This window comes from Mesoplodon densirostris, chromosome 10 (assembly GCF_025265405.1).
Source record: "Mesoplodon densirostris isolate mMesDen1 chromosome 10, mMesDen1 primary haplotype, whole genome shotgun sequence".
Classification (NCBI taxonomy): domain Eukaryota; kingdom Metazoa; phylum Chordata; class Mammalia; order Artiodactyla; family Ziphiidae; genus Mesoplodon; species Mesoplodon densirostris.
In genome coordinates, this window is record NC_082670.1 from 61,860,543 (window position 1) to 61,887,447 (window position 26,905).

The following is a 26,905-nucleotide window of genomic DNA, read 5'->3' on the forward strand; positions in this document are numbered from 1 at the left end:
GGTGGTGCAGTGGTTGAGAGTCCGCCTGCCGATGCAGGGGACACGGGTTCGTGCCCTGGTCCGGGAAGATCCCACATGCTGCGGAGCGGCTAGGCCCGTGAGCCATGGCCGCTGAGCCTGCGTGTCCGGAGCCTGTGCTCCACAACGGGAGAGGCCACAACAGTGAGAGGCCCGTATACCGCAAAAAAAAAAAACCCAAAAAACTATTAGCTCAACATACTAAACTTTTGATGTTGTGATTTTAAAATTTATTTTCAAAACTGTCTTTATTATAATGCAGAAAGGATGCTCTGGGTTCTCCAGAGAGTACTGATGTGAACCAATTACAGGTGTGTAATGTGTGTGACAGTTATTAGTGAGGACGTAGTATATTGCTCCTTTCTCTTGTCAAAATGTTTTCTTGTCTCACAGCTTTTGCTAAGTGTGATCACAAAATCAGCTGTCAAATCTTACATTTATTTTCTCCAGAGATTTTACTCACAGACTTTTCTCTGAGAAAGGCAACTATGTAATATATTGAGATTTTTCTCTCCTTGGGTAGATGCTAGGACTAGATCCATTGAACAAACATCTGAGGGGACCATTAAGAGGCTTAAAATGTCTTTTTTCTGCCAAGAGGCTCACAATCTAGTTGGAGAGTTAAGGCTCTTGCCTGCTGTACAAGGCAGAGTGTGACAAATGCCTAGGAAAGGTATAAGTACTGTGTTGAAATAAGAGGAAGAAGGGAGCTACCAGTTATGAAAGCGGAGGCCTTTGTGGAGATGTTTGTGTCCTGGGCCACCTGGGCTGGGAAGACTTTGAAGAGGCAGAGATGGAGACCCTGCTGGGCAGGGGTTTAAGATCAGCAAAGAATAGCATATTATATACTAACATTATGAATATATATGATATTATATATTAATATAACTGAAACATTTTTATAAAACAATTCTTAATTATATTATGTGGAATGCACTCTGATTTTCTATCCTATTTTTTTTTAATGTGATCCACTAAATTTATTTCATGACCCATATGATTTGCATCCCATAGGTTGAAGAACACAAAGAGATATTGAGACTAAATTCAGGCAGTGACAGTGATAATGGAAAGGAAGACACAAATTCCCTAGACATTTTATAGATGGAAAAATTGTTAGTACTAGAATGAGCACTCCATGAGGGCAGGGACTGTTCACTCTGAATGAGTGAATGAATAAATTAACATTACTTGGGGACTGACTGAATAGCGTGAAGTGGAGGAAAACCACCTACGTTGGAGTAATCAGAAAACCAGGGAGTAAATAGTAGAAATCAAGATGAGTGAGTTTCAAGAAGGAATGAACAGTCCATCATTAAAACATGACTTCAGGTGGAGAACTGAAAATTCCAGACAAAAGATCTGGTATTAGCAGACAATAAAGGACTTTCAGGAAAGCATTTTCATGAGTAGAGGTGGAATCACTTATGAGTGTTGAGGAAGCTGCTGGGAACTTTGAGTCAGAATGAATATACCCCTCTTGCAGAGCACTTAATATGTATATTTTTTCTTTTTGAAAGGAAAGGGAAAAGGATAACTCCAAGGGGAATTAAGAGGAATAGAAGAGAAGAAGAGGAATATTTAAGGCCCTTTTTATCTTTAAAATTTATGGCTCTCCTGATAGCCTCCTTTTTTTTGTTGTGGTTGTTTTTTGTTTGTTTGTTTTTATTAATTTTTTTTAGTTGTAGTTGATTTACAGTGTTTCAGGTGTACAGCAAAGTGATTGAGTTATACATACATACATATATACATACATATACATACATACATATATATATATATATATATATATATATATATATATATGTATGTATGTATGTATATGTATACTTTTTCAGATTCTTTTCCATTATGGGTTATTACAGGATATTGACTATAGGTCCCTGTGCTATACAGTAGGTCTTTATTGTTTATCTGTTTTAAATATAGTAGTGTGTATTTGTTGATCTCAAATTCCCAATTTATCCCCCCCACCATAGTCTCCTTTTAGAAAACCCTTTGTAGTACTCTTTTTTCCAGGATTAAGCTCAAAACCTTTTGCTTAACATTTAAGACCTTGGACCATTTGACCCCAGCTCTTTGCATTGTCACTCCCTTTTTTGATTTCTGTCTCTTTCACCTCTCCTGTCCAGTTAGTCACCAAGTCCTATTGTTTATACCTCTTTAGTATCATCTCTTGACTCTTGCCTTTCTTTTCATTCATATTACCACTTATTTTTGTAAACTTTTTATTTTGTGATAGTCTTAACCTTACAGAAGAGCTGCTAAAGCAGTACAGAAAGTTCCCATATGCTGTTCACCCAACATCTCCTAAGAGCAACATAACCATAGTACAGTAATCTAAACTGAGAAATTAGCTGTTTATCGTTTTTCAGGCCATTATCATCTCACCCAGCTCATGGCAACATCCTTGAACAGAGTTTTTCCCTTTAGTCTTGCCTTCTCTCTTTTATTTTCTACATTACAGCCAGAGTGATTTTTATGAAAAAATAAATATAGTTAAACCTTTAATGCCTTTCCATTGCTGTTAGGATGAAGCCTAAATGATTGAACACAGTTACAAGGTCCTTTATGATACGGTCCCAGGTAATTAAACAATCAAAACCCCTAAAAACATATTTATCTTTCCTATTTCAGTGTCAGTGTAGTAAAACTTCTTATAGGAAGCTTTCCCTGATTGTCACTCCTAATTTTTGGTAATTCACCTCTCCGATGAAATCATGTAGTATTTAGTACTTCTCCTATCAGACTTTATTCATCTGTATTATAAATTAGTATTTGTCTAACTTTTTCACCAGACTGTAAGTTTCATGAGGGTTCACCATCGTGGTCAAGCACCTAGGACTGTGCCTGGCACAGAGTAGGCATTTGGTAAATTTCTATTGAAAGCATGAACTGCTTAACCTTAGACAGGTTTACTCCTGTGTCCTAAAATCTGTCTTGCTTATTTCATCCTTTTTTTTTGTAATTTTATGTGCTTTGCACCTTGTACTGCTATAACATCCCACATCCTGCAGAACTAAACGTAGTTCCCACCTTCTCTGTGAAGACTTCTTGCCTGCCTTAACTGTTCTTTCCTCTGGATTCTTGTAACATTTACTATCTTTACTGGTCATTTGGCACGTATATGCTGTTCTTTATATTCCCTCTTATATGTACATATCTTATCTCTTCAAATCCTGTATAACTCTGTCAATAGGCAGGTGTTTACTTTAGTTCTTCTTCTTTATCCTTCATATTTACTTACCTTTTAGTATGGAAGACTGTGCTAGTAACTTAGTGGGTAGCAAAAATGCACACAACGAAGTCCTTGCCGTAAAAGAATTTACATTCAAGTAGAGAAAATGAGAATGGAAAAACTAGTGTTTATTGAACACTTCTTATGAATCAGGGATTATGGGCAACTTTTACACAATTGATCTTACTGAACAAATACCAAAGGGCATAGGGCAAGTATTCATACATCAGTAAGTAAAAAGCTATATAAAGTGCTATAGGATTTTATTCATTCAGCAAATATTTATTGAGGGTATACTGTGTGCCAGGCACAATAAGTGCCAGTATACAGAGTCTGACCTCTCATTGAGCTACAGTTTTGTGAGGAATGCAGAAAAATAAATAGGCAATTACAGTATAGTATGATAATTCCCACCATGTGTAGGAGTCCCCTTTTAAGTACGTGCCTTCTTGGAGTTGTCAGTCTAGCAGGGAAGGACAGACAAATAAGCATCCAATGTACTATTCAGTACATATGTGCTGTGATGTAAGGAGATATGCACAGAGCTTGGAAGCCAAGAGAAGGGACACCTAACTAACTCAACCTGGGAAGTTGGGAGGAAGTGGTATTTTGGCTGAAATCAGAAGGAAGAATTGGTGTTTTCAGCTAGGTGAAAATGAGGGAAGTGTATTTGAGGCAGAGGGAACAACAGGGTTAAATGTTCATGGTTAGAAGAAGCATGGCTCACTTGAAGTTACTATGGCTGGATCATAGGACTGGGGTATGTTGGGGGTAGGGTCAGTGAAGGCAGTAGGAATGATGGAGAAGTAAGCAGGGCCCTGATCACACAGGGCTTTTACAAGGCATTTTACCACACCAAATCTAATTTAAATTCATTAAATTCGAATGAGATAGTATATGCTGAGACTTTGGGCTCAGGTGTCTACTTTGGATTTAGTTTATGGCCTCTTTAAAGTGGGAGATGTTAATCATTTCACAAAAATGAGATGAAACAATGTTTTGGAGAAAAAAGACAAACAAACAAACCACCCTTTGTTTATTAGTATTGATAATTATCCTCTGTGACTGTAAAACCTGATTTCCCAAGATGGTTCTTTAAGGGCACCTGCAAGTAAAAATATGTGTCCCAGTGGAGTCCTCTGTGGTGCTGTGGCAGGGTGTGATAAATAGTGCATGTTTCTGGTTTCAGAGATCTCTAGTTTAACGAGTGAAAGGAGTAAAAGTCAGAATGGATTGAGGGAAACCAAGCGTTTTTTTTGGTTTAACCATTCTTGCAGAGGTCAGGCATGAAAATCCCAGAAAGGTTGTGACATAATCTTTGGAATTCCCAGATCTGGATTCAGTAACTTCTAGTGTTTTAGGCTTGCATATAATGAATTACCATGTTTTCTCTTCTTTGTAGAAAGAAATTCAAGCCATGAGTCAGTGCCATCATCCTAATATTGTGTCTTACTACACGTCTTTTGTGGTAAAAGATGAGCTGTGGCTAGTCATGAAGCTACTAAGTGGAGGTGAGTAGAGTACAATGAAATGTCAACTTCCATGGTTTGGAAAATTTATACAAATGTTTTTCTTGTTTTGGTTTTCATGGACATTTACATTTGAGGAGATACTGAGAATAAAGTATCTAATGATAATAGTGTACAAGCTGAGACAAGTTTCACATGTTGCATTTGTTTGTCATGCCTCTTCAATTACTCTTAATCTAGGATGGTTCCCTCCTACTTCCTCTCTTCCATGAGGCAGACTTACTGAAGGGTCTGGTCTGAAGAGTCTATCTTGTCCCACATTCTGAATTTTTTTTTAACATCTTTATTGGAGTATAATTGCTTTACATTGTTGTATTAGTTGCTGCTGTATAACAAAGTGAAGCAGCTATATGTATACATAAATCCCCATATCCCCTTCCTCTTGCGTCTCCCTCCCACACTCCTTATCCCACCCCTCTAGGTGGTCACAAAGCACCGAGCTGATCTCCCTGTGCTATGTGGCTGCTTCTCACTAGCTATCTGTTTTACATTTGGTAGTGTATTTATGTGAATGCCACTCTCTCACTTCGTCCCAGTTTACCTTTCCCCCTCCCCGTGTCCTTAAGTCCACTCTCTGTGTCTGTGTCTTCATTCCTGTCCTGGCCCTAGGTTCTTCAGAAAGAGTTGATTTTTTCTTAGATTCCATATATATGTGTTAGCATATGGTATTTGTTTTTCTCTTTCTGACTTACTTCACTCTGTTTGACAGATTCTAGGTCCATCCACCTCACTACAAATAACTCAATTTCGTTTCTTTTTATGGCTGGGTAATATGCCATTGTATATATGTGCCACATCTTTATCCATTCATCGGTCGATGGACACTTAGGTTGCTTCCATGTCCTGGCAATTGTAAATAGTGCTGCCATGAACATTGTGGTACATGTCTCTTTTTGAATTATGGTTTTCTCAGGGTATATGCCCAGTAGTGGGATTGCTGGGTCATATGGTAATTCTGTTTTTAGTTTTTTAAGGAACCTCCATACTGTTCTCCATAGTGGCTGTATCAATTTACATTCCCACCAAAAGTGTAGGAGGATTCCCTTTTCTCCACACCCTCTCCAGCATTTGTTGTTTGTAGATTTTGTGATGATGGCCATATTTTTTTTTTTGATGACAGGCATTCTGACTGGTGTGAGGTGATACCTCATTGCAGTTTTGATTTGCTTTTCTCTAATGATTAGTGATGTTGAGCATCCTTTCATGTGTTTATTGGCAGTCTGTATATCTTCTTTGGAGAAATGTCTATTTAGGTCTTCTGCCCAATTTTGGATTGAGTTGTTTGTTTTTTTGATATTGAGCTTCATGAGGTGCTTGTATATTTTGAAGATTAATCCTTTGTCAGTTACTTCGTTTGCAAATATTTTCTCCCATTCTGAGGGTTGTCTTTTTGTCTTGTTTATGGTTTCCTTTGCTGTGCAAAAGCTTTTGAGTTTCATTAGGTCCCATTTGTTTAGTTTTGTTTTATTTCCATTTCTCTAGGAGATGGGTCAAAAAGGATCTTGCTGTGATTTATGTCATACAGTGTTCTGCCTATGTTTTCCTCTAAGAGTTTTATAGTGTCTGACCTTACATTTAGGTCTTTAATCCATTTTGAGTTTATTTTTGTGTATGGTGTTAAGGAGCATTATATTTCATTCTTTTACATGAAGCCATCCAGTTTTCCCAGCACCACTTATTGAAGAGGATGTCTTTTCTCCATTGTACATTCTTGCCTCCTTTATCAAAGATAAGGTGACCATATGTGCGTGGGTTTACCTCTGGGCTTTCTATCCTGTCCCATTGATCCATATTTCTGTTTTTGTGCCAGTACCATACTGCCGTGATTACTGTAGCTTTGTAGTATAGTCTGAAGTCAGGAAGCCTGATTCCTCCAGCTCTGTTTTTCTTTCTCAAGATTGCTTTAACTATTTGGGGTCTTTTGTGTTTCCATACAAATTGTGAAAATTTTTGTTCTAGTTCTGTGAAAAATGCCAGTGGTAGTTTGATAGGGATTGTATTGAACCTGTAGATTGCTTTGGGTAGTATAGTCAATTTCACATTCTTCCAATCCAAGAACATGGTGTATCTCTCCATCTGTTTCTATCTTCTTTAACTTCTTTCATCAGTGTCTTGTAGTTTTCTGCATACAGGTCTTTTGTCTCCTTAGGTAGGTTTATTCCTAGGTATTTTATTCTTTTTGTTGCAGTGATAAATGGGAGTGTTTCCTTAATTTCCTTCGCAGATTTTTCATCATTAGTGTATAGGAATGCAAGAGATTTCTATGCATTAATTTTGTATCCTGCTACTTTACTAAATTCATTGTTTAGCTCTAGTAGTTTTCTGGTAGTAGCTTTAGGATTCTCTGTGTACAGTATCATGTCATCTGCAAACAGTGACAGTTTTACTTCTTCTCTTCCGATTTGGGTTCCTTTTATTTCTTTTTCTTTTCTGACTGCTGTGGCTAAAACTTCAAAACTATGTTGAATAATAGTGGTGAGAGTGGGCAACCTTGTCTTGTTCCTGATCTTAGTGGAAATGCTTTCAGTTTTTCACCATTGAGAACAATGTTCACTGTGGGTTTGTCATATATGGCCTTTATTATGTTGAGGTAAATTCCCTCTATGCCTACTTTCTGGAGGGTTTTTATCATAAATGTGTGTTGAGTTTTGTCGAAAGCTTTTTTCTGCATCTATTGAGATTAGCATATGTTTTTTCACCTTCAATTTGTTAATATGGTGTATCACATTGATTGATTTGCATATATTGAAGAATCCTTGCATTCCTGGGATAAACCCCACTTGATCATGGTGTATTAATGTGCTGTTGGATTCTGTTTGCTAGTATTTTGTTGAGGATTTTTGCAACTATGTTCATCAGTGATATTGGCCTATAGTTTTCTTTTTTTGTGACATCTTTGTCTGGTTTTGGTGTCAGGGTGATGGTAAAATGAGTTTGGGAGTGTTCCTCCCTCTGCTATATTTTGGAACAGTTTGAGAAGGATAAGTGTTAGCTCTTCTCTAAATGTTTGATAGAATTGGCCTGTGGAACCATCTGGTCCTGGGCTTTTTGTTTGTTGGAAGACTTTTAATCACAGTTTCAATTTCAGTGCTTATGATTGGTCTGTTTATATTTTCTATTTCTTCCTGGTCCAGTCTCAGAAGGTTGTGCTTTTCTAAGAATTTGTCCATTTCTTCTAGGTTGTCCATTTTATTGGCACATAGTTGCTTGTAGTAGTCTCTCATGATCCTTTGTATTTCCGCAGTGTCAGTTGTTACTTCTCCTTTTTCATTTCTAATTCTGTTGATTTGAGTCTTCTCCCTTTTTTTCTTGATGAGTCTATCTAATGGTTTGTTAATTTTGTTTATTTTCTCAAAGAACCAGCTTTTAGTTTTATTGATCTTTGCTATCGTTTCCTTCATTTCTTTTTCATTTATTTCTGATCTGATCTTTATGATTTCTTTCCTTCTGCTAACTTTGGGATTTTTTTGTTCTTCTTTCTCTAGTTGCTTTAGATATAAGGTTAGGTTGTTCATTTGAGATTTTTCTTGTTTCTTGAGGTAGGATTGTATTGCTATAAACTTCCCTCTTAGAACTGCTTTTGCTACATCCCATAGGTTTTGGGTTGTCATGTTTTCATTGTCATTTGTTTTTAGGTATGTTTTGATTTCCTCTTTGATTTCTTCATTGATCTCTTGGTTATTTAGTAGCATATTTTTTAGCCTCATGTGTTTGTATTTTTTACAGATTTTTTTCCTGTAATTGATATCTAGTCTCATAGCGTTGTGGTCGGAGAAGATACTTGATATGATTTCAATTTTCTTAAATTTACCAAGACTTGATTTGTGACCCAAGATATGATCTATCCTGGAGAATGTTCCATGAGCACTTGAGAAGAAAGTGTATTCTGTTGTTTTTGGATGGAATGTCCTATAAATATCAATTAAATCCATCTTGTTTAATGTGTCATTTAAAGCTTGTGTTTCCTTATTTATTTTCATTTTGGTTGATCTGTCAATTGGTGAAAGTGTGGTGTTAAAGTCCCGTACTATTGTTGTGTTACTGTGGATTTCCCCTTTTATGGCTGTTATCATTTGCCTTAAGTTTTGAGGTGCTCCTATGTTGGGTGCATAAATATTTACAGTTGTTATATCTTCTTCTTGGATCGATCCCTTGATCATTATGTAGTGTCCTTCTTTGTCTCTTGTAATAGTCTTTATTTTAAAGTCTATTTTGGGGCCTCCCTGGTGGCGCAGTGGTTGAGAGTCCGCCTGCCGATGCAGGGGATACGGGTTCGTGCCCTGATCTGGGAGGATCCCATATGCCGCGGAGCGGCTGGGCCCGTGAGCCATGGCCGCTGGGCCTGCGCATCCGGAGCCTGTGCTCCGCAGCGGGAGAGGCCACAGCAGTGAGAGGCCCGCATACTGCAAAAAAAGGAAAAAAAATAAAGTCTATTTTGTCTGATATGAGAATTGCTACTCTAGCTTTCTTTTGATTTCCATTTGCATGGAATATGTTTTTCCATCAACACACTTTCAGTCTGTATGTGTCCCTAGGTCTGAAGTGGGTCTCTCGTAGACAGCATATATACGGGTCTTGTTTTTGTATCCATTCAGCCAGTCTGTGTCTTCTGGTTGGAGCATTTAATCCATTTACATTTAAGGTAATTATCGATATGTATGTTCCTATTACCATTTTCTTAATTGTTTTGGGTTTGTTACAGTAGGTCTTTTCCTTCTCTTGTGTTTCCTGCCTAGAGAAGTTCCTTTAGCATTTGTTGTAAAGCAGGTTTGGTGGTGCTGAATTCTCTTAGCTCTTGCTTGTCTGTAAAGGTTTTAATTTCTCCATTGAATCTGAATGAGATCCTTGCTGGATAGAGTAATCTTGGTTGTAGGTTTTTCCCTTTCATCACTTTAAATATGTCCTGCCACTCCCTTCTGGCTTGCAGAGTTTGTGCTGAAAGATCAGCTGTTAACCTTATGAGGATTCCCTTGTATGTTACTTGTTGCTTTTCCGTTGCTGCTTCAATATTTTTTCTTTGTATTTAATTTTTGATAGTTTGATTAATATGTGTCTTGGTGTGTTTCTCCTTGGATTTATCCTGTATGGGTTTTCTGCACTTCCTGGACTTGATCAACTATTTCCTTTCCCATATTGGGAAGTTTTCAGCTATAATCTCTTCAAATATTTTCTCAGTCCCTTTCTTTTTCTCTTCCTCTAGGACCCCTATAATTTGAATGTTGGTGCATTTAATGTTGTCCCAGAGGTCTCTGTGACTTCCTCAATTCATTCTTTTTTCATTTTTCTGCTCTGTGGTAGTTATTTCCACTATTTTATCTTCCAGGTCACTTATCCGTTCTTCTTCCTCAGTTATTCTGCTGTTGATTCCTTCTAGAGATTTTTTAATTTCATTTATTATGTTGTTCATCATTGTTTATTTGCTCTTTAATTCTTCTAGGTCCTTATTAAATGTATCTTGTATTTTCTCCATTCTATTTCCAAGATTTTATTTTATTTTTTAAAATTTATTTAATTAATTAATTTATTTCTGGCTGTGTTGGGTCTTCGCCGCTGTGTGTGGGGTTTCTCTAGTTGCAGCAAGCAATGGCCACTCTTTGTTGCGGTGCATGGGCCTCTCACTGCGGTGGCCTCTCCTGCTGCAGAGCACGGGCTCCAGGAGCTCGGGCTTCAGTAGTTGTGGCTCACAGGCTCAGTAGCTGTGGTGCACGGGCCCAGCCGCTCCGCAGCATGTGGGATCTTCCTGGACCAGGGCCCGAACCCATGTCCCCCGCACCGGCAGGCAGACTCTCAACCACTGTGCCACCAGGGAAGCCCTATTTCCAAGATTTTAGATCATCTTTACTATCATTACTCTGAATTCTTTTTCAGGTCGACCGCCTATTTCCTCTTCATTTGTTTGGTTTGGTGGGTTTTTGCCTTGTTCCTTCACATGCTGCATATTTCTCTGTCTTCTCATTTTGCTTAACTTACTGTGTTTGGGGTCTCCTTTTTGCCCCCTACAGGTTTGTAGTTCCCGTTGTTCTTGGTGTCTGCCCCCAGTGGGGAAGGTTGGTTCAGTGGGTTGTGTAGGCTTCCTGATGTAGGGGACTGGTGCCTGTGTTCTGGTGGATGAGGCTGGATCTTGTCTTTCTGGTGGGCAGGTCCACGTCTGATGGTGTGTTTTGGGGTGTCTGTGGCCTTATTATGATTTTAGGCAGCCTCTCTGCTAATGGGTGGTATTGTGTTCCTGTCTTGCTAGTTGTTTGGCATGGGGTGTCCAACACTGGAGCTTGCTGGTCATTGAGTGGAGCTGGGTCTTAGCGTTGAGATGGAGATCTCTGGGAGAGCTCTCGCTGATTGATATTATGTGGCGCTGGGTGGTCTCTGGTGGACCAATGTCCTGAACTCGGCTCTCAAACCTCAGAGGCTCAGGCCTGACAGCCAGCCGGACCACCAAGCCCCTGTCAGCCACACGGCTTTTGGGAAGTCTGAGGTCCTCTGCCAGCGTTCAGTAGGTGTTCTGTAGGAGTTGTTCCACACATAGATGTAGTTTTGATGTATTTGTGGGGAGGAAGTTGATCTCCACGTCTTACTCCTCCGCCATTTTGAAGGTTTCTCTCTTCACACTTTAGTTTTGAAGTGTTCCATACTCACAGATCAATCAAGGGAAAGCTTGAGGGCAGATTTAGGGAAGTCTTCCATTACTCCTGTTGCTAGAGGATCCACATTTCATGTTCTTTCCTTTGTGCTTAGTCTAGTTTCACTTGTTCATAGGGTACTGCGTGCAATGGCCTTCTTCCTGGCAATTCAGACAAGAGTTCCTAGCATCAAATGGCTGCACCTGATACTTGAGCTTGGCGGGCTGCGTGCAGAAGCTCTGCACATGACACCTTGGCTCCGCGGGGCTGTGTGCAGAGATGTTGCGCCTAGCCCTGTGATCTGGAGCCCTGAGCAGCACTAGCAGCACGCAGCTACTCCACATTCTGGATTTAACTGGTTATTTCTTCCTGGTGATGTTTAACCTGATTTATATTCCTCTGTTTCCTACAAATTAAAACAAGACCTAAAGTGTTGTTTGGACAGAATATTTTGTGGGTGATGCTGTGTACTTCATATTGCATCACATCAGGAAGTAGTATTTGCTATCTGGTGATATTAATTTTGATTGCTTAACATTATGACAGCCAGGACTCTACATGGAAAAGTAAGCTTTATTTCCCTTTGCTGCAAGCAAGTAATCTGTGGGATGATACTTTGGCACTGTGAGTATCCAGTTCCCCAGTCTTTTGTCTAATGATTTTTAGCATCCATTAACAATCCTTGCTTGTCTCAATTAGTTTGTCAGGGGTTACAGAATGGTAATTTTTCCTATTGCACCCCTTTTTTTTTTTTTTTTTTTTTTACAGTTATAAACTGGCATTCTTCTCTGTAAAGGAACTTTCCCTTGTTAACTGGGGCTTTCTGATTAACCTATACTGTAGTTCCTACTGAAAAGGCAGGATAAATGTGTTTTTTTAAGGACCAATTTTCAGAGTAGAGAGTTAGTTTAATAATCACTGCCAGTGATTTTTTTTTCCTTTTTCCCATTGAGTAATGCTTTCATTTTTTGGAGTATCACTATATAGACTCAAGGATTTTTATATATTCAGTGTCTTTCAGTCAGCTATACTCTATTCTTTTGATGCTCAGGTTATCCAAAATTTTGTCAGTGGGAGTCCTTTCAAGCTTTCTGTTGTGTCCTTTTGACATGAATCCATCAATCTTTGATAAATTCCTTGATCTTTAGTTCAGGATAAAGGTTCACATTTATATTGCTTTTCTCAGAATCAGCGAATATTCTAAGGAGCCCTGATCCTTTTTATGGGGAGTGGTATTTAGAAAGTATAACTTGGATTCTTGGGATGCTCATTGCTGCTACTTTGTCATTGTTTCTAGTTGAAAGAGCTTGGAAATATATTGTAGTATATTAAAAATAAGTCATGATTTGACAGTTCAAGTTTAACATTACAGACGTTTAAAACTTTAAAATTATATTTGAATCTCTTTACTCTTACACAGAAAATCTTGGTTCCCCCATATTAACATAATTAATTACATACTTTGTCCTGCACTATTATATTTACAATTATTTCTGCTTTAGTCCTTAGAATAAAGTGTAAATATTGCTGATTGCAAACAGTGGACCCTTGGTATGTATAGATTGAAGATTTTGTTATGGTTAGACAACCATAACATGAAAGACCCATGCCATGTAGTAAATTAGACATTTTGTTATGGCATGGATTTGAATGATGTGGCAAGATGGAGAGGACAAGTGAGTGATGGAGCTGCCTGACTTTCCCATCACTGTGTGACTTGTTTGTATATATATTTCATGTGGGAGCATGATCTTCCATTTTGGATTGTAGGGTTACACAAAAGAGAATCCATGTTTATTTGCCATGTCAACACCATTACTCATTGAACACCTTACTTACCCAGAGGGGCTTTAAAGGAAAGTCGTAGGCTTTAGAATTAAATTCCAGGTTTTCCACTTAGCAGTTGTGTCACTGGGCAAACTTTTTCAACTCTTTGAACCTATTTTCTTGTCTGTTAAATGGGGGTGCCTTTCTGCATTTCAGGGTATTGGGGAGGAGTAAATGAGATGACTATGCAAAGCATCCCCCACTATGCTGACATGTAATAGGTGCACAAGAAATTTTAATCATTAATAATAATAATCCCTTGTTATTTGATGCTTTTCAGTGTAGCCAGAATCACCTTTTTGTTTCAATCCCATTAGTGACACACTGGAGAAACTGGATTACTTTGTTAAAGGCCCTGTTCATATGATGATTGGAAGCCTTGCTAACACCAACCACCTTTCAAGATGGTGGTCAAGCATGGTTCTTTCAGTATGGACAGATATGGGAATATTAGGTAATACTGTATCTTTCGTTTTTGATCACCTACAGCACAATTTTCTTTATATGTAATTTACAAAAATGTGTAATACAAAGTTTTCAATGTTTTGCTAAAAAGTCCTCTGATGAATAGGAATAAGTTGTCTGCTTAATTCTGTTATCCATAGCTGTATGCCAGCCCATCCTTTCTGCTACTCCTAAGCAGAATGCCTTAAAAAAATTTTTTTTTTTAAAGAATCCCTGTTGCTCTCTCAGTGAGTATATGTCCTGATCACAGAAAGGGCAGGATATGTAGCTGAGTGGGATGTCTTTTCAATGTACCTCTCTGTTCCTCCTGGTCTTAAGTTTCCTGGGATGGTGCCCAATTTTTCTAGCATAGCACTCAGCAGATTTCCTGGATGATAATTTTCAAATATATTCCAGGCATTAATTCTTTTTATAATTACTTATAATTTTATGAGTCAACATAATCTTATATCTAAATGTTTACTTTTAAAATATTAAAAAATTTACATCTTTTTAAAGAAAATGTAATCTTGTATAGTTATAAAGTAAATACATATTCAAACTGAAGAGATACATTAAGTAATATTTAGAAAACAAAAGATAGAACTAAGCACAACTTAAAAATTTTTTTTTAAATAGGAGGAAACTGTCAAGATAGCTCAATTAAAAAGCCTTTCATCAAATGCTTATTAATTACCAATACACTGGTGAATCAAACCATCAGTTCCTTGCTATTATGGGCCTTATAGCTAATAAGTAAAAGTTATAATTAATTATAAGGGTGTAGAGTGCCATGAAGAAGTATCAGGTATCATGGGAATAAGTACCAGGAGAACCTAACTTTATTGAGGGAGAATGGCTGTGGCAAGATAGACAGAGACTGCCTTCAGGAGGTGACATTCTTTAGGAGACCTGAAGAATAGGTAATAATTAGCCAGGTGCAATGGGAGGTGGAGGTGGTATCGGGAAGAATGGGAGAAGGAATCTAGAGATAGAGGGAACACTGTACTGAGAGTGACTGGAGGCAGGATGGAGCAGTGTGGTGTGTCCTAGGAACTGATGGGGGATCACAGCTGGAGCAGAGAGAGTGAGAGGAGGGGACCATTGAGAAGCAGGGGCTCCGTTTGAACAATTTTAAAATGTAAATAGCCAGAGTTAATAGAAGTATGTTTAGGCTACATTCTTTTATATTCACTTCCTCAGCCAAAATATTTAAATCAAAAGCATATTTTTGATGTAGCAACATTGTACTGATATAGAATTTAATAAGCTAATTAAATGTAAAATGAATTGCAACTGGCAGTCTTAAGCCCATCGACCAAGTGGACAACATGGTCAAAGTAAGTTTAAGTGTGTCAGTATTATAATTATTTTGTAATGCTCCCTTATGACTATAATAATCTTATCTTTTGTTAATTAAATAATTAGAACTCTGATTTTGAGTGTTGGAATTTATTAGTATAGAAAGTTAATCTTTAGAAATTGGAATCACTTTCTATCTAAATAGCTGTTTCTACCATTTATTAGCACCAAACTGCAATATAAGATTTTTAGAAATCAAAGTAATTAAGAAAGCTTCTGAAGATTTTGCTGGAGCCTGTGACCGAGTGGGAGTGGAGTGGCTGTTGTTGCCGACTCTTTCCTCCTCCCCACGGTCTAGTCAGCTGGTTGATTAGGCCATTGGCCCTCAAGCTGAGACTTGTCTCTTATTTAGTTCTGGGGAGTGCCTGGCCGACATGAGTGATGTGGAAGAGAACAACTTCAAGGGCAGAGAGTCTCACTCTCAGTCAAAACCTCCAGCGGGAACTCCTGCTCATGGAAAATTGGAGAGCAGGTCAGGATCTCGTAGTCCATCAAGAGTTTCCAAACACTTTGAATCCCATTCTCGATCAAGATCAAAATCCAGGTCGAGGTCAAGGAGGCATTCTCATAGACGTTACACTTGATCCAGATCCCATTCTCACTCTCATAGGAGACGACATCGAAGTAGGTCCTATACACCAGAATACCAGCATCGAAGGAGCCGAAGTCATTCTCCAGTGTCTAACCGGAGAAGACATACAGGCAGCAGGGCAAATCCAGATCCCAGCACTTGTCTAGGAGTGTTTGGCCTTAGTTTGTACACAACAGAGAGAGATCTTTGCAAAGTATTTTCTCAATATGGACCATTGAGTGGTGTCAACGTGGTTTATGACCAGCGAACTGGATGATCACGAGGGTTTGCTTTTGTTTATTTCAAGAGAATAGATGACTCCAAGGAGGCTATGGAAAGGGCAAATGGAATGGAGCTGTACAGTAGAAGAATTCGTGTAGATTATTCTGTCACCAAGAGAGCGCACACACCTACATCAGACGTATACATGGGCAGACCAACTCATAGTGGTGGAGGTGGAGGAGGTGGCAGATGTCGAGATTCTTACCGTGATAGAGGATATGATTGTGGGTACGGCAGATATGACGACTATGATTACCGGTACAGAAGAAGATCATCTTCTCCTTACTATAGTCGATACAGATCACGATCAAGATCTCGTTCCTACAGCCCAAGACACTATTGATAAACAGAGTAGTTGTAGTTGAGGACATCTTTTTCTCCTTCTCTTTTTTTGTTTAGTTCTGGATTTCCCCAAGCTTCTGATCCTTCCTACTCCTTAAAAAGAACCTTTAAAAAAATCTTTGGTTTATTTAGCTTCTACACTTTGTCAATTGTATTGCTGTTTTCTACCCCTTTTATTATATTCTTAAAGATGTAATTGTTGTCATTTTGGGTAGTTGAACTTCTTGAGTAAAAAAGGAAACCCCAGTGTTATGCTTTTGTAAATGATTTTTTGTTTGTTTTTTGCTTTTGCAGAAAATTAACTCCTGCCTAATCAAATGAGGAAAGAAGTGGTCTTTTTAAAGCTCCTTTTGTGTGAGATATTGTATTAGACATTGTATTAGAGAGCTGCATTTACTACAGACTCCTTTTTAAACTTTCTTTTGGGGAAGTTAGTAACGTATAAAGTAGTTCAGTCATGTCAGGTTTGTCTGGTGTGGCATGGAGCAATCAAATAGTTGAGTGTAGAAAGTTTGAAGCTATAGAAGAAAACACATGGTCATTTCTTTTGAAGAACGGAATTTTTGAACCCTAAAAATTATGTCGTTTTTTAGAGATAAAAACCTTGTGGACTCCTACAAAACATGTTGTATTTAAAATACATTTGTTAAAACTTAAAATGTTAAGTGTGATTTTTGTGTTGAAATTATTGAAATTTCATCAGTGTAGGACAAGCTTTATTATTTATTATTTAGAGCAGTTGTATGCTTTGCTGTTAGAAATTTTGGTATTGGAAAAATGGTTTAAGCAGGCTATTGTATAGAGTCCTTAGAAATAGTGAGGGGAAGGGTAGTCTCCTTTCAAATAACAGTTAATTTCTTTGGGAAAAAAAAAAAAGCTTCTGAAAGGAAAAGATGAAGGGACTTCCCTGGTGCCGCAGTGGTTTAGAACCCGCCTGCCAATGCAGGGGACACAGGTTCGAGCCCTGGTCCGGGAAGATCCCACATCCTGCGGAGCAACTAAGGCCGTGTGCCACAGCTATGGAGCCTGTGCTCTAGAACCCACGAGCCCCAACTACTGAGCCTGCGTGCCACAACTGCTGAAGCCAGTGCACCTAGAGCCCATGTTCTGCAACAAGAGAAGCCACCACAATGGGAAGCCCGCGCACCGCAACGAAGAGTAGCCCCCACTCGCCACAACTAGAGAAAGCCCACGTGCAGCAATGAAGACCCAACTCAGCCAAAAATAAATAAATTTATATGAAAAAAGTCGTTCCTAACAAATATTTTAAAAAAGGAAGGGGGGCTTCCCTGGTGGCACAGTGGTTAAAAATCTGCCTGCCAACGCAGGGGACACCGGTTCGAGCCCTGGTCGGGGAAGATCCCACATGCCTTGGAGCATCTAAGCCTGTGCACCACAACTACTGAAGCCCGCGCGCCTATAGCCCGTGCTCTGCAACAAGAGAAGCCGCTGCAATGAGAAGCCCGTGCACTGCAACGAAGAGTAGATTCTGCTCGCCATGACTAGAGGGAGCCCATGCGCAGCAACAAAGACCCGATGCAGCCAAAAATAAATAAATAAAATAAATTTATGAAAAGAAAAAGTTAGGTCTTAAAAAAAAAAAAAAGATGAAGAAGTGACTGAAAGGGACGAACTATAGAAATGCAGAAATCTAATTTAATTCACTGTGTTAGGAAATTATTTTGTGGTTTAAGGATGCTTTGTCATCTTCTAAGAGATAAAAGGTATGGGACTTCCTTGACCCTGAGCAGGACCCAGGTAAAAAATACCTGTTATTAAGAGTGACCAGCTCTGGATGGTCAAGCAACAGTGGAGGGTATTTCTGTTAATCTGAAATGGAATACTCAGACTAAGCAAATTTTGGCCCCTTTGAAAACTTATATGGCTTAGGAAGACACAAGCAACACCCAGTGGCTAAAGATTGGTTAAAACTTCTTGGTAAAAATACCTAACTAAAATGGGTGAGTTAGTTTTGGACTCAAGAGTGTTTTTTCATAAAAATGAACTGTGCAAATGAACATGTTGACTGAGTAATTAATTTGATTGAGCTACAATTATCAGATTTAACAAGAGTCATTAACCAGCAGCTGCTTCACCACTTTTTCAATTTTTTTTAATATTTAGTAATGATTTTCTTGGACAGTTAAAGTTTTGCATTGCTTTTTTTTTTTTTTTTTTTTTTTGCGGTATGCGGACCTCTCACTGCTGCGACCCCTCCCGTTGCGGAGCACAGGCTCCGGACACGCAGGCTCAGCGGCCATGGCTCACGGGCCCAGCCGCTCTGCGTTATGTGGGATCTTCTTGGACCAGGGCATGAACCCCTGTCCCCTGCATCAACAGGCGGACTCTCAACCACTGTGCCACCAGGGAAGCCCTGCATTGCTTTTTTTTTTTTTTTTCTTTTTGCGGTATGCGGGCCTCTCACTGTTGTGGCCTCTCCCGTTGCGGAGCACAGGCTCCGGATGCGCAGGCCCAGCGGCCATGGCTCACGGGCCCAGCCGCTCCGCGGCATATGGGATCCTCCCAGACCGGGGCACGAACCCGTATCCCCTGCATCGGCAGGCGGACCCTTAACCACTGCGCCACCAGGGAGGCCCCTGCATTGCTTTTTAAATGTTCTGTGCCATAGACTATGAAGGCAGACATGAAATGGTTTGGAGGAGTAGATAATCTACTTACATTTTAATGTTTTGCTTTGTTATGAAATTTGTACCAAACCCCTCTTGTTTTCCATTATTTAATTTACTTGCTTTTACTCTAAGAAATTCTTGGGTTTCAGTGGACAGTGTTCATCGAGTAGCCTAGGTTGTTAAAATGCAACTTCTTGGGCCCTACCTCAGATCTCTTGAATGACAGTCTATAAGGTCTGGGAATCTGCATTTTTAACTAGTTTGCCAAGTAATTTCATGCATTAAAGTTCAAGAACAGATTATCCCTGTAGAATATTTCTTCCAGATTGTGCCTAAGGACATAATATTATATATGCTGATATAGCCTTCCCTCATTATTCCTTCTTTTCTTTAGATATTAATTTGAATCATCCAGTGATAAATCTGCAGTTTTCTTTTGCTTAGAATATTTTACTTTCATCTTTCTCTGAGTTGATATAAAGAATTCTGTGTACTTTTGGTGTTTGAGGAGGGAGGATTATAGGCACCATCATCATGTTAGATGCTGCAAGATGCTGAGGAAATCATATGGAAAAGAAGGGGGGACCTTCCAGGACCAATATTTGCCAGTTAAGGGGGAAGGTCTTAGTGGCATGATCATCCCTCCACCTATAAAAATCATATTGTTGGGAGGGAGACTAAAACTGAAAAGACAAGTTATCCCAGGGAAGAGGGGGCTTCTTATCCAGCCTTGTTTGGTATATCTGTTCTGGACATTGTCTGGGGGTGTGCACTGCTTTAATTTCCCTGTTGGGGCCTCCCTGGTGGCGCAAGTGGTTGAGAGTCCGCCTGCCGATGCAGGGGATACGGGTTCGTGCCCTGGTCTGGGAGGATCCCATATGCCGCGGAGCGGCTGGGCCCGTGAGCCATGGCCGCTGAGCCTGCGCGTCCGGAGCCTGCGCGTCCGGAGCCTGTGCTCCGCAACGGGGGAGGCCACAACAGTGAGAGGCCCGCATACCGCAAAAAAAAAAAAAAAAAAAAAAAAATTTCCCTGTTGATCATTGGATGATGTGAAATCAATTAAAATTTTCTAAGACTTTGAAAAGGAGTTCCTGCTTCAAACTCTTTAAAAATACAGATCTAATAACTTTAGTGTGCCCTAGGGTCTTTGTTACTCCATTTCTTTGATCTTCCAGATTAGAAGTTCCCTGAAAGTCAGCAGTCACATGTTTCTTGACATATTCTGTGGCACCTAGTTCTAGATTGCATATAATATGACTTAATTGTTGAATGAATAAATTGTGTTTTTAATTCCTAGTAGCGGTTTCTCCCTTTGCGTTCCTTATTTTAGATATTCTTTTTATTACAAACATTTAACTCAGTTGGCATTTATACATATGTCTTCTTACTGAGCAGTTCTTATATGGCCTGGATTTCCCAGAAGAATGAAATACATGCCTGTTAGTATAGTCACTTTGCTTTTTGGAAGTTGATGTGTGTTTGGTTAAACTAAACAGAACAAAACTTCTTCCTTAGGCCCCCTCTTTGTGAATCAGTCTTGTGAATCCCAGCAATAAAGAGGGGAAAGTGTTAGAAAAAGTTACCTAGAATCTGAAGCCTCCCTGGTTCTTTGTCTACAGAGAGTAAACTGCCTGTCTCCTGCTGGAGGTGGGGAGTGGTCGTGGCCTGGCTTCCAGGGTGGGGAGGAGGGATCTGGGAATCTTACTCTGCCTTATATGAACTTTCAACCAGTTTTCCTGTGTTCAGCCCTTTCCTTCAGTCCCCCCTCACTTTCCCTTATGTGGTCTTTGGTGTTTGTATTCTGAGCCTTTCTGGAGCTCTAGGGTAGGGAATTTACTTTTTCCTAATTGATATACTTCCTTTGCAGGTACTGAAGTTACAGATTTTTCCACTCTGCATAATCAGTTACTTTTTCTGCTTTCTCCCAGAAAATTAGTGCTATATCTCTTCTGTTATCTTCTTTCTTGCTTTCTTTTTTATTCTGGGTTTATGCCCTTGTTATCAAGCTTATCAAGTTAGTGGATTTCAAATGGGAGCTAAAGTAAACATGTGTTCAATTCTCTAATGTTTTCGAGGAATCCATGTAGACCACTTCTTTCCATCTACTTGGAAGTATATTTTTTTCTTTTTAAGTGTGTGCAATAAAAAGCATCCACCAGGGCATGTTTTCAACAGAAGCATTTGCCAAGAAATGGGCATCCAGTCTTTTCAGTGCAGTTTATGTTATGTTTCAGATTTCTTGGCACAGTTTTTAATATTGGAGATTGTTTTGCTTTGGTTCTGTGATCTTTATGGGCCATTGTACTGCCAGAAATCTTACCGATCTCTAGCAGACGTTTTTTTAATAATCATCAGTTATGGTAGACAGCATTCTGTGACTTTAATTACTATATGGGTGTCTTTTCCCTCCCTCTCTCTGATTTTTAGGAGGAGTATTATTTCCCATCCTGGGAAGAATGGGATTGATAATACATCTGGGCTGTTATTTTAAAAGAACTGCCATTTTTATTCTTTTCATATTTTTCTTTGCCTTACCTGTTTTATTTCTATTACTTATTAACCTGAAACATAATTTTAACCCTTAAATTAGTTTGCATACACATATGATATTTACTTTCCAAGTTTTCTTCTGTAATTTGACCTGCGTTTCAACTGTGTTTTATATCTTTCTTTATACAATGTTGCATACTCTAATCTGATGTTGGAAGCCTAGATTGGATTGTTATATCTTATACTAAAGTGTTATTGATGGGCATGGTTTACCTAGGGATTCTTCAGAGGTGATTAAAGATACTCTATTACCAGCCAGGAGATGGAAGCAACCTAAGTGTCCATCATTGGATGAATGGATAAAGAAGATGTGGTACATATATACAATGGAATATTACTCAGCCATAAAAAGAAACGAAATTGAGTTATTTGTAGTGAGGTGGATGGACCTAGAGTCTGTCATACAGAGTGAGTGAATGGAATATTACTCAGCCATAAAAAGAAACGAAATTGAGTTATTTGTAGTGAGGTGGATGGACCTAGAGTCTGTCATACAGAGTGAAGTAAGTCAGAAAGAGAAAGACAAATACCGTATGCTAACACATATATATGGAATCTAAGGGAAAAAAATGTCATGAAGAACCTAGGGGTAAGATGGGAATAAAGACACAGACCTACTAGAGAATGGACTTGAGGATATGGGGAGGGGGAAGGGTAAGCTGTGACAAAGTGAGAGAGTGGCATGGACATATATACACTACCAAACGTAAAATAGATAGCTGGTGGGAAGCAGCCGCCTAGCACAGGGAGATCAGCTCGGTGCTTTGTAACCACCTAGAGGGGTGGGATAGGGAGGGTGGGAGGGAGGGAGACGCAAGAGGGAAGAGATATGGGAACATATGTATATGTATAACTGATTCACTTTGTTATAAAGCGGAAACTAACACATTGTAAAGCAATATACTCCAATAAAGATGTTTAAAAAAATTAAAATAAAAAAAATATACAGAAAAGGAAAAAAATCCTCTTTTACCTTTTTCAGATTCTCATTAGAAGTCTAAAGAAGATGCCAGTGTAACACTACTATTTGGATATTAGCAGGCTGCTTTCTGTTTTAGAGTGGAATCGAGAATAAATTATTACCTTTAAACATCTGTATTTCCTTATATTTACTATTTTTTCCTTTCTTTCCTACACAGCTAAGTTTATGAAAAGGTTTACATGTGTTTTGATTTAAAAATGGCTCTGAATTATATTGAATGAGTTAGAAAATTATGGAAAACTGTGTCTTCTCTTTTCAGGTTCTGTTCTGGATATTATTAAGCACATTGTGGCAAAGGGGGAACATAAAAGTGGAGTCCTAGATGAAGCTACCATTGCTACAATACTCAGAGAAGTGCTGGAGGGGTTGGAATACTTGCATAAAAATGGACAGATTCACAGGTATGTAGAAGACAACACTCTTCTCTTTTGGATAAGCGCAGTAATAGTTGTGCTGTATCATTTCATTGAGGCTATTCCCCATTCTTTTGCACAGTTAATCATAATCTCTGAGTGTTAGCAGGTTCCTTGTATTACTAGTTCCAGTACATAGTGGTTACACAGGTAGTAAGCATTTAAAAGTAACAAGTACTTTAGTCAAATTGGAAACTCCAGAAACAGGAGAAACTCCTAATTTCCTATGGGAGTCAATCATTGCAATCACTGATAACATTTTGGAATATTCTTTTCCAGTTCCTTTTATATGCTTACAGATATTTAAAACAAAACTGTATGTATAATTTTGTCTGTTTCTTTTTTGTTTCCTTTATGTTATATCTTGACTATTTTCTCAAATTATTAAAAACTTCTATAAAATCACTTTTTAAAATTAAAAATTATTATTTTTTAAATAAAATGACATTTGAAAACCTGTGTAACATTTTATGGTTCAAGTATTTCTGGCTAATTGTATCTGTTCAGTCTCTGCGTACAGATAACAAGGATTGTTACCTGTACAAATGATGGTAGATTCTGTGTTAGTACAAATTTGTTTAGTCCCTGGATTTGGTTTTCCTTCATTTGAAGATATATTTATTTCCCATCATTTCTGAAGGATAGTTTCCCTGGGTATAAGAATTTGTGGTTGACAGTTCTCTTCTTTCAGCACCTGAAAGATGCTGTGGTACTTAATTGGGGCCTTCATGGTTTCAGATGAGAAATCTGTCATGTGAATTGGTGTTCTTAGGCAATATGTTGCTCTTCTCTGGCTACTTTCAAGACTGTTTCTTCGTGGGACTTCCTTGGTGGTCCAGTGGTTAAGACTCTGTGCTCTCAATGCAGGGGACACAGGTTCAGTCCCTGGTTGGGGAACTAAGATCCCACATGTCACATGGCATAGCCAAAAAAAAAAAAAAAAGATTGTTTCTTTCTTTTAGAAAAACTATCTATCTATCTATTTATTTATTTATTTTGGCTGCACTGGGTCTTAGTTGCCGCATGCAGAATGTTTTTAGTTGCGGCATGCAGACTCTTAGTTGCAGTATGCGGGCTTCTTAGTTCTGGCATGCAAACTCCGAGTTGCAGCATGCATGCGGGATCTAGTTCCCAGACCAGGGATCGAACCCGGGCCCTCTGCATTGGGAGCTCAGGGTCTCAGCCACTGGACCACCAGATAAGTCCCAAAGTTTGGTTTTGACAAGTTTAATTATGATATGTCTTAGTGTGGATTTCTTCACGTCTATCCTGTTTGGGGTTCCTAACCTTCTTGAATCTATAAGTTTTTGTCTTCACCAATTTGGGGAAGTTTTCAGCCATTATTTCTTTGAATACCTTTGTAAGCTATTTTCCCTCATCTTCTTCTGGGACTCTAATGATGGAAATGTTAGATCTTTTGTTATTGTACCATATTGTACCATAATCCCTGAGGCTCAGTTTTCAGCCTACTTTTACTCTGTTCAGATTGAGTAAATTTTCTTGATTTGTTTTCAGGTTTGCTGATTCTATCCTCTGTCCTCTCCATTCTACTCTGGAACCCATTCCTTGAGCTTTTTATTTCAGTTAGTGTAGGTTTTCAGTTATATAATTTTTATTTGGTTCTTTTTCATAGCTTTTTTTTTTTTTTTGCTGAGATTTTCTGTTTTTCATTTGTTTTGAGAATTCCAAATTGCATGTTAGAAGCATTTTCATGATGGCTGCTTTAAAATTCTTGTCAAATAATTCCAAAACCTGATTCATCTTTCTGTTGACATCATTTAGTTGTCTTTTCTTTTTGAAGTTTTTCCTGGTTCTTGGTATGTTGAATGATTTTTTTTTAAATTTCATCATGGATGTTTTGGATGTTATGTTAGGAGACTCTTGATCCTATTAAAATAATAATATAGTGAAATAATATATTTTAGCAGTCAATTGCCCTGATTTTTTAGAGCCCTTGCAATGTTGTTCTGGTTTGTTTTGTTGCTGTGGCACTGCTGGGGCTCTCTTCTCAGTCCCTGCTGATGCCACCCATTGGAGCAGAGTGCCCTTCCCCAGGCCTGGTGCTGCGAGGTGGAAGGTGGGAGATAGTGGCTGTGCCTGTGGGTCTGTGAGCACTTCTTGGGCTCACCTTGTGGACCAGGCCACCTGGCCGCAATTGGGCTCCCACTCATTCTGTGGTATTGCCTGTGGACATGAAAGGCACTTTTCTGGGCTACCTTTTGCTACTGAGTGGGGAGTTGGGACATACTGGGTCTGGGTCATCCTTTGCCACTGTGTAGAGCAGCGGTCCCCAAACTTTTTGGCACCAGGGACTGGTTTCATGGAAGACAGTTTTTCCACACACTGGGGTGGGGGTGGGGGAATGGTTTAGAACAGGCCATGGCCCAGTAACGGTCTGTGACCCTGGGGAATGGGGACCCCTGGTGTAGAGGACCAAGAGGTGCCAGACCTGGGTCACTTTCTGCTGCTGGGTGGAAGAATGGGAGATACTGGCTGGGCCTATCGATGGTGCTGGTGTAGGCAACATGGGCCTACCTGCTGCACTGGATGTGGATTGGGCAATGGAGTTTCCTGTCTGGTCTTCATTGGCACCTCTGGTTCTGGCCTAGTGGGTCAACTTTCCACTCCAGCTATGTAGTCAGGGATGGGGTCCCTGCTAGGTCTGAGCTGTGCTGCCCCTTTCCTGATCCTTTGGCCACAGAGAGCAGGCTTAGAGCTGCTTCTTTTTTTTTTTTTTTTTTTTTGGTCTATGCCTATTGACAGTCCTGGGTTGCAAGACTGTAATACCCAGTCCAGGATATATGAGATTGAAAGAAAACTCAGGGAAGTGGTATAGTGCTATGTGAAAGTGGACTTGGATTAGTTGTAAATGTGTAGAGCAAACGCTAGGGCAACCACTAAAAAAGGAAAAAAAGAAGAATTAATATGCTAAGAGAGGAGAGAAAAATAGAATCATATAAAATGCTCAATTAAAATCAAAGAAAGCAGAAAAAGAGTGGAAGAACACAACAAGATATAACATTTAAAATCACCTACTTTGGGCTTCCCTGGTGGCGCAGTGGTTGAGAGTCCACCTGCTGATGCAGGCGATATGGGTTCGTGTCCCGGTCTGGGAGGATCCCACATGCCGCGGAGCGGCTGGGCCCGTGAGCCATGGCCGCTGAGCCTGCACGTCCAGAGCCTGTGCTCCACAACGGGAGAGGCCACAACAGTGAGAGGCCCGCATACCGAAAAATAAATAAATAAATAAATAAAATCACCTACTTTTAAGGAACTACAAAAATAAGAACAGACTGAGCCCAGAGTTAGCAGAAGGAAGTTAAATAAAAACATTACAGTGGAAATATATGAAATACAGACTAAAAAGACAGTTGAAAAGATCAATGAAACCAGTTTTTAAGAACTGGTTTCTTAAAAAGATAAATAGACAAATAGTTAGTTAGACTCACCAAGAGAAAAAGAGAGAGGACTCAAATAAATTAAATTCAGAAATGAAAGAGGAGACATTACAGCTGATACCACAGAAGTATAAGGGATCATAAGAGACTACTATGAACAATTATATGCCAACAAATTGTACAACCTAGAAGAAATGGATAAATTCCTAGAAACATACAATCTACCAAGACTGAATCATGAAGAAATAGAAAATCTAAATGGACCAATTACTACTAAGGAGATCAATTCAATAATCAAAAACCTCCCAACAAAAATCCAGGACTGATGGCTTCACTGGTGAATTTTACCAAATATTTAAAGAGGAACTTATAATAATCCTTCTCAAACTCTTCCAAAGACTAGAAGAGGAAGAAACATTACAAACTCATTTTACAAGGCCAGCATTACCCTGATACCAAAGCCAGACAAGGACACTACAAGAAAAAATTACAGGCCAATATCCTTGATAAACATATACGCAGAGATCTTCAACAAAATGTTAGCAAACAAAATTCACCAACATGTTAAGAGGATCATACAACATGATTAAGTGGGATTTATTCCAGGGATGCAAGGGTGGTCCAACATCTGCAAATCAGTCAATCACTATGATACACCACTTTAACAAAATGAACGATAAAATCATGGTCATCTCAATAAAT

The 26,905-nt window shown here is 39.1% G+C and overlaps 1 protein-coding gene and 1 pseudogene across 1 annotated transcript in view; both read left to right on the forward strand.

Moving 5' to 3' along the window:
• OXSR1 (oxidative stress responsive kinase 1) overlaps positions 1–26,905 on the forward strand; it is a 104,315-nt gene that overhangs the window by 19,954 nt on the left and 57,456 nt on the right. The window contains exons 3-4 of the mRNA XM_060109285.1: positions 4,659–4,767; positions 22,652–22,793. Of these exons, the coding sequence (XP_059965268.1) occupies positions 4,659–4,767; positions 22,652–22,793 (251 nt within the window). The remainder of the gene's footprint in view (positions 1–4,658; positions 4,768–22,651; positions 22,794–26,905) is intronic.
• LOC132497484 (transformer-2 protein homolog alpha-like) lies at positions 15,410–16,252 on the forward strand (annotated as a pseudogene).